Here is an 8,116-nt window from a genome sequence, read left to right as displayed (position 1 = left end):
GCTCGCTATGCCCCTACTTATACATCCCAAAATGCCATTGGCCTTCTTGGCAACAAGGGCACACTGCTGACTCATATCCAGCTTCTCGTCCACTGTCACCCCTAGGTCCTTTTCCGCAGGGTCCAGGGTGGCCTGCAGGGCTAGTGGGGGGCCTGGCGGCAGCAGCAGCAAGTAACCTGGCTCCAGCCCGCTCCGCTCCACCCTGCCGGGTTCGCGGGGTTGCTCATGGGTGGGGGTGGGGGGAAAGGGTGGGGGTGGGGGTGGGAAGAGGTGGGGTGGAGCAGGGTGTGCTGGGGCCGGGTTGCTCACTGCTGCTGGTGCCAGACACCCATTGACCCCCCCAGGCCACCCTGGACCCTGCGTCTCCCTGAAGCACAGGGCTCCCCAAAGCATGGGGCCTGGGGCGTTTGCCCCGATCCATACTATGGATGGGACGGCTCTGCTTGGGCACCACCAAAAATTATACAAACCTGCCGCCCATGTAGATCGGACATCTGAGATTTCGTGCTGGACGTTCGGAAGCCCTTGATCCATCTCCTGTACGCCTCTCTCACCTGGAGCGTGAGGGACACGGTCACTGCACTATGTAACTAACTCTGAGGAGATCAGGCATGGCCACTGCGAGGCTGATGAAGGTGCTGGGTGGGGGTGATGACAGGCACAGGCGTTACCTGTCAATTGAGGAGAGAGTGCACCCAGGAAGATGAAGGCTCCCTGCAGGCTGTTGACGGTGGTGAATAAATACGCCATGACCGTGGCTGCTGGGCCGACTTGGAGGAGACCAAAGCTCCATGTGCAGTCCAGAATGAAGAGCTGGGTGATGGCTTTAAAGGTCAGTAACCTGGATAAAGACAGATGGAGAGATCCCGTTACAATAACCCTCTGGAGAGCAACTGGGTCAGGAGGATCTGGGCAGAGTGGGGTGGAGCTACTGGTCCCTGCTTTCTTGTGTGGGACATGTTTACTGTAAATGAGAACACACTGGGAATTCGTTCCCATGGATCTTAGATATGCTGTTCCTCTCCTGCAATCCCTCACACCCTCCGCATGCCAAGGACCTTCCAAACCAAGGCATTTGACCCTCCAGGGTTGCTTTGTTGCCTTCTCAACTATGGTCTCTGAGAGTGGACGCATCTGCGCCGAGGGAGGAGAGTCTGTTTCTCAAGATCCACAGGGTCGGGGCAAAGAACGTCACATTTATCTGTGGAAACAGCTGAAAATATTTTCTGTAAAACGTTTCATCCAGGGCCAATGACTCGAGCTGAGGCAGAGAACGATCCCAGGGGACAGATCTGAACACTGCAGAACCAGGGACCATTGATCCCCTCTTCTGTAATATCCTCTGGCAGCTCTCGGTCCCTCCCCATGCACGGAGCTGATGGCACTGCCAGGGCTGAGATGGATCAATGGGATCACAGAGGCCAGATTCTGCTTAGAGTTAAAAATGAAGTGACTCCAGCCTTCAGTGGGCTCAGTTTACACCAGTGTATCTGAGAGCAGGATCTGAGTCAGAGTTTCCAGCACCTGTCTTTAGGCTCTTCCCTGCCACTTTCAGGCTGCAACTAATCTCCCCATCCCGGGCTCTGGGAAGAAACCGCATGGACTTTGTCATCTTCACTCCACCCAATGTAGATCCTTTCCCCCACCAAACACTGCATGGTGCAGCCCTTCCCTTCCTCATTCCTTGGGTCAGTAACTGGACTAGACCAAACTCTTGCTGTCCTCAAGGTAAGCTCCCACTGGTTTCTGTGGCAGCTGTGCCCGAGTAAAGGCTCTGGCCTGGGGATACAGCCATACATAGAGTTTTATGGGCCATGTTCTCCTCCTGGCTCCTCTGAAATCAGTGGGGTCGCAGAGGAGAGAGGAGAATGGGGCCCTGTGGTTCTGTGAGGTACCCACCAGGATTATGGCACAGGCTGGATCCAGGAAGCTCCAACGAAAGGCTCTCTACAGGCTGAGCCAGCAGCTACAGGCAGGGAGGAAGAAGAAGTGCATTATCCCAGCTCAGTGACATTAATATGAGTATATTACCCCTTTTCAGCCACTGGAGTAGAGATGGGGTGTGACGGGTTGGGTCACAGAAACCCCTTTGGGAACTGCCATCTGATGTGCTGTGACTACCTCTGAGCGTGTTTTCCCTGGCATCTTGGGACTTCAGTACCTTGCCGGGTGGTGCCAGACACACTAGCCTGCCACAAACACAGACCCAGGTCCAAACCATGTCCCCCAAAAGCTGCAGGCTTTACTGAAAACAGCTTAAGAAGTGCTCCTGTCTCCAACACCCAGATACCCAGTTCCCAATGGGATCCAAACCCCAAATAAATCTGTTTTACTCCATACAAAGCTTATCCTGGGTAAACTCATAAATTGTTCGCCCTCTGTAACACTGATAGAGAGAGATGCACAGCTGTTTGCCCTCCCAAGTATTAATACATACTCTGGGTTAATTAATAAGTAAAAAGTGATTATATTAAATATAAAAAGTAGGATTAAGTGGTTCCAAGTAATGACAGACAGAACAAAGTGAATTATCAAGCAAAACAAAATAAAAACACACAAGTATAAGCCTAATACAGTAGGAAACTAAATGCAGGTAAATCTCACCCTCAGAGATGTTCCAATAAGCTTCTTTGACAGACTACAGAGTAACAGCCGTGTTAGTCTGTATTCGCAAAAAGAAAAAGAGTACTTGTGGCACCTTAGAGACTAACCAATTTATTTGAGCATGAGCTTTCGTGAGCTACAGCTCACTTCATCGGATGCATACCGTGGAAACTGCAGAAGACATTATATACATACAGAGACCATGAAACAATACCTCCTCCCACCCCACTGTCCTGCTGGTAATAGCTTATCTAAAGTGATCATCAAGTTGGGCCATTTCCAGCACAAATCCAGGTTTTCTCACCCTCCCCCCCCCCCCCCCCCACAAACTCACTCTCCTGCTGGCAATAGCCCATCCAAAGTGACCACTCTCTTCACAATGTGTATGATAATCAAGGTGGGCCATTTCCTGCACAAATCCAGGTTCTCTCACTCCCTCACCCCGCTCCAAAAACCACACACACAAACTCACTCTCCTGCTGGTAATAGCTTATCCAAAGTGACCACTCTCCCTACAATGTGCATGATAATCAAGGTGGGCCATTTCCAGCACAAATCCAGGTTTTCTCACCCCCCACCCCCATACACACACAAACGCACTCTCCTGTTGGTAATAGCTTATCTAAAGTGATCATCAAGTTGGGCCATTTCCAGCACAAATCCAGGTTTTCTCACCCTCCCCCCCACCCCCAAACTCACTCTCCTGCTGGTAATAGCCCATCCAAAGTGACCACTCTCTTCACAATGTGTATGATAATCAAGGTGGGCCATTTCCAGCACAAATCCAGGTTCTCTCACCCACTCCCCCCCGGGGACACACACACACACACACACACAAACTCACTCTCCTACTGGAAATAGCTCATCCAAACTGACCACTCTCCAAGTTTAAATCCAAGTTTAACCAGAACGACGGGGGGGGGGGGTAGGAAAAAACAAAGGGAAATAGGCTACCTTTCATAATGACTTAGCCACTCCCAGTCTCTATTTAAGCCTAAATTAATAGTATCCAATTTGCAAATGAATTCCAATTCAGCAGTTTCTCGCTGGAGTCTGGATTTGAAGTTTTTTTGTTGTAAGATAGCGACCTTCATGTCTGTGATTGCGTGACCAGAGAGATTGAAGTGTTCTCCGACGGTTTATGAATGTTATAATTCTTGACATCTGATTTGTGTCCGTTTATTCTTTTACGTAGAGACTGTCCAGTTTGACCAATGTAAATGGCAGAGGGGCATTGCTGGCACATGATGGCATATATCACATTGGTGGATGTGCAGGTGAACGAGCCTCTGATAGTGTGGCTGATGTTATTAGGCCCTGTGATGGTGTCCCCTGAATAGATATGTGGGCACAGTTGGCAACGGGCTTTGTTGCAAGGATAGGTTCCTGGGTTAGTGGTTCTGTTGTGTGGTATGTGGTTGTTGGTGAGTATTTGCTTCAGGTTGCGGGGCTGTCTGTAGGCAAGGACTGGCTTGGGAGTTCAGCTGAACATTCCTTAGCTTCTCACCAGCTGGTAGATTCCCCTCACTGAGAAATGTCTTGTTAATGATGGAGTCCAGGGTGGAATAAGTAATACAAGCAACAGCCGTGAAACCTGTTGGAACAGGAGATGATACCTCGTTCTGGACATAGGGATGCTGAAGTTGAAGAAAGAGCCAGCCAGGTGCCGCTAACAGGGGAATTTCAGAGAGCATAGCTGCAGAGGCTATGGTTGGAGCTAGAGAGACTTGGTGAGCTGTTCGGTGGTGGTTTGTCTCCATGTAGCTGGAATTTGGGGCCCCTGAAGAGGTCAGGTGAGAGAAGTCTGTTCCTCTGTCTGTGTGGGGCAGAAGAAGAACCACCATCTGGAAGCTGAAGCCAGACAAAATGAAACTGGAAATCAGACACCACAGCGAGAGCAATTAACCATTGGAACAAACTCCCAAGGGAAGCAGTGGATTCTCCACCCCATGCTGTCTTCAAATCCAGACCGACTGCCCTTCTGGAAGGCACCAGGCAATTTAGACAAACACAAGTTATTGGGCTCAATTCACGGGGCCAGTTCTATGCAGAAGGTCAGACCAGATGATCCAATGGTTCCTTCTGGCCTTAAACTCTATGAGACACCCACTTCATACCACAGAGGCCCTCTGCTGAGCCATCTCCCCTCGGAGCCCCCACCTCTGTGAGACAAACAGAAATGAAGGTGTCTGCACAGTCCCATGGCCGACAGCCTGAGAACCACTGGCACAGTCAGCAAGGTCCCCACTCATGCTGGAGCCAGAGACGAGGCTCCTGGCCTGGGGTTCCACAGGGACAGAGCAAGGATAGAACCAGGACTGGGGTTTGGTGCCTGGGAATCGCTCTGTGCTGCAGTTTGGTCTCTGGGCATCTCCATCCCCTGGATGGTACCTTGTGCGGTTGCCATGGTGACTGTATCACAGGGAATGTCCATCGTCTCCTCCTGAGCTCTCAGCCTGAGGCCCCGCTGTCTGCACTGCAGTTCCCTGTGACACGCGAGTCTCAGTACCTGGTGGGAGGGGAGGTGGGAGAGGAAGTGACAGAGCTTCCCACTGTGAAACCACTTCCCCAGGAATCTGTTCATCTGGCCCAGATCCTTACCCCTCTCCCACTCTGCCTGGGGTGTGAAGGTCTTCGGGGTTCTTCCCTGTTGGGGAAGGGGATGGTTTGGGGCTCCCCCTCTCTGCCTGTCCTTGGCCCATCTCCCCGTATCCCCTCCCCACATGCTGGCTGTACCTCCCTGGGGGTTCTGCATCTCCTCTGCACTCACCCAGCTGGTGGAGTGGCGTTTGGGGTGGGGGCAGAATGGGGGGAGAAGTGCCTGGCTCAGCATAGCTGACCCTAGGGGCAGACTGCAAGTGCTGCATTGAAAACCTCTGGCATTTTCTGATACACCTCAGGGCACTGGCTGGGCTGGATTAAAATTCCTGGGGCAGGGGGCAGTGCTGTTCTGTGTCTGTATTGAATGCACTGTATAATCTTCTATCCCCCAGCAGCTGAGAGCCAGATGGCCCCTTCACCTGTAGATCCTGTCCTCCCGTTCTGAGTGTTCATCTCTGGAGACCGGAGTGCAGTGGACAACATGGCCTGTTTCACGGCCTGCATCAGGAGCGTCACAGCCGATGCCACCTCTTCCTCGCTGGCACCAGGCCGGAGGGAGCTGCTGTTCAGGAGGGAGTCGAAAGGGTGAGTTGCTTCCTAGCAATAGGGAAAGACACACCTTGTGAGTGAAGAATCTGGGGGCTCCAGTGCCACATCCCGTGTGGGGACAGTGACGTCACTTGGGAACACTGGGGGTCAGACTGGCCTTTCCCAGCTTGGGGTGCTACACACCAATGGACACTCACCACTAGAAAAAAGAACAGGAGGACTTGTGGCACCTTAGAGACCAACAAATTTATTTGAGCATGAGCTTTCGTGAGCTACAGCTCACACATCCCCAGTGGAAGGCATAGATATTTTCTGGAGTATCAATCTACACATCCTCCTGCTGTGAGACCCCTACATGAGCTCAGGGGGCACGGGGCTGTGGGGTGCACCCAGGGCAGACCCTCTCACCTCCAGTGATAACGCAACACTCCCATCTCTGCACGTGGATGTCAAAATCCTTACAGTTGAATTTATGAAGGAGTAAACCCCGCAGCTGCAGAGAAGCCTCTCACCTGCAGGGATAATGCCGCACTCCCATCTCCGCGTCACTGGAGGGGCAGAGTTAAGGTCCTTCGCATGCAGAGGGAGTGAGGGATTGCAGGAGGGTAACAGCATATCTAGGATCCATGGGAATGAATTCCCAGTATGTTGTCATTCACAGTAACCCTGTCCCACACAGGAAAGCAGGGGCCGATAGCTCCACCCTACTCTGCCCAGATCCTCCTGACCCAGTTGCTCTCCAGAGGGTTATTGTAACGGGATCTCTCCATCTGCCTTTATCCAGGTTACTGACCTTTAAAGCCATTGCCCAGCTCTTTGTTCTGGGCTGAACCTGGAGCTTTGGTCTCCTCCAAGTCAGCCCAGCAGTCATCATCGTCAACAGGGAGCCTTCATCTTCCTGGGTGCAGTGTCTCCTCAATCGCCAGGTAACGCCCATGCCTGTCATCACCCCTGCAGCACCTTCACCGGCCTCACGGTAGCCATGCTTGATCTCCTCAGAGTTAGTTACATAGTGCAGTGACCGTGTCCCTCACGCTCCAGGTGAGAGAGGCGTACAGGAGATGGATCAAGGGATTCCGAACGTCCAGCACGAAATCTCAGATGTCTGATCTACCTGGACGGCAGGTTTGTATAATTTTTGGTGGTGCCCAAGCAGAGCCGTCCCATCCATAGGACGGATTGGGACAACCACCTCAGGCCCTGCGCTTTGGGGGCCCCCGCACTTCAGGGGAAGTGGGGTCTAGGGTGGCCTGGGGGGGTGTCTGGCACTGGCAGTAGCAAGCAACCCAGCCCCAGCATGCCCTGCTCCACCCCACCTCTTTCCACCCCGCCCCCACTCCACCCCTTCCCCCAAACTCCCGCCCATGAGCAATGCTGCAAGCCAGGGGGGTAGAGTGGAGCAGGCTGGGACCAGGTCACTCGCTCCTGCTGGCACTAGGCCCCTCGCTAACCCCCCAGGCAGCCCTGGACCCCATGTCCCTCGAAGCACAGGACAGGAGTAGGCACCACCATGTTGTGTGACGGATACTTGACAAAATTACTGGTCATTGTGGGGGTGGGTATTATGTCATTCAGTCATTCAACCCTTAAAATAGCACACACTTTCCCACACTGAAAAAACACAGTAACCTAATAATAATAATTAATCATAATAAATTCAACTCATAGAATTCATGAGCACACCTCCTTTTTGCAAGTTCATAGCCACTTTTTCTGCAGCTTTTCCAAAGTGAGCAAAACACCGTGCTGCCTGATACCCTTCCACACACCTTAATCTACAGGGACTGTTAGGCAACACCTCTTTAGAACAACAAAGCTGATTTTCACCAGCTGAATATCTGAAGGGTGCTGAGGAGATAGAGAGATGGGAAAAGTCCGTCTTAACCAAAAAACCATCCTAAGGAAGCAGAACTGAATTTAGTTCCTGATTCTACTACAGGCTCCCTATTTGACTTTAGCCAAGTCACCTGATCCCCTCTTCCCCTGCTGTCTAACAGGGGTAATAATCCTTCTCTTCTCCCACCTTGTGTCCATCTCGTCTACTTGGCTTGTGAGCTCCTTGGGACAGAGATTGTCTCTGACTGTGTGTGTGTACAGCACCAAGCACAGTGGGACTGTACGTGCCCACATCACATAAATAAACACGGCGAACAGAAGTGGGCTGACACCGTCACTGCTCTCAGTTTGGAGAAGTTTCTAACAGAACGATGACATCAGCGAATTTCCTAGTGCTGCGGGGACAGCACAGTTTGAAACAAATGTCCTTAAAAAAAAAAAAAGGCAGAAGAGCATTTAATGGTGCAGTGACATCGCTGAAGCTGAAACGCGGTTACAGGCCAGGTCCTCAGCTGGTGTAAACTCG

General features: G+C 51.8%; 1 protein-coding gene across 1 annotated transcript in view; it reads right to left on the bottom strand.

Annotated features, from left to right (window-relative positions):
• LOC140901067 (adhesion G protein-coupled receptor E3-like) overlaps nucleotides 1–8,116 on the bottom strand; it is a 31,465-nt gene that overhangs the window by 1,731 nt on the left and 21,618 nt on the right. The window contains 2 exon segments of the mRNA XM_073319224.1: nucleotides 471–577; nucleotides 696–841. Coding sequence (XP_073175325.1) covers nucleotides 471–577; nucleotides 696–841 — 253 coding nt within the window.

The sequence above is a fragment of the Lepidochelys kempii genome, chromosome 20, assembly GCF_965140265.1.
Source record: "Lepidochelys kempii isolate rLepKem1 chromosome 20, rLepKem1.hap2, whole genome shotgun sequence".
Classification (NCBI taxonomy): Eukaryota; Metazoa; Chordata; order Testudines; family Cheloniidae; genus Lepidochelys; species Lepidochelys kempii.
This window is presented reverse-complemented; position numbering and strand designations above follow the sequence as displayed.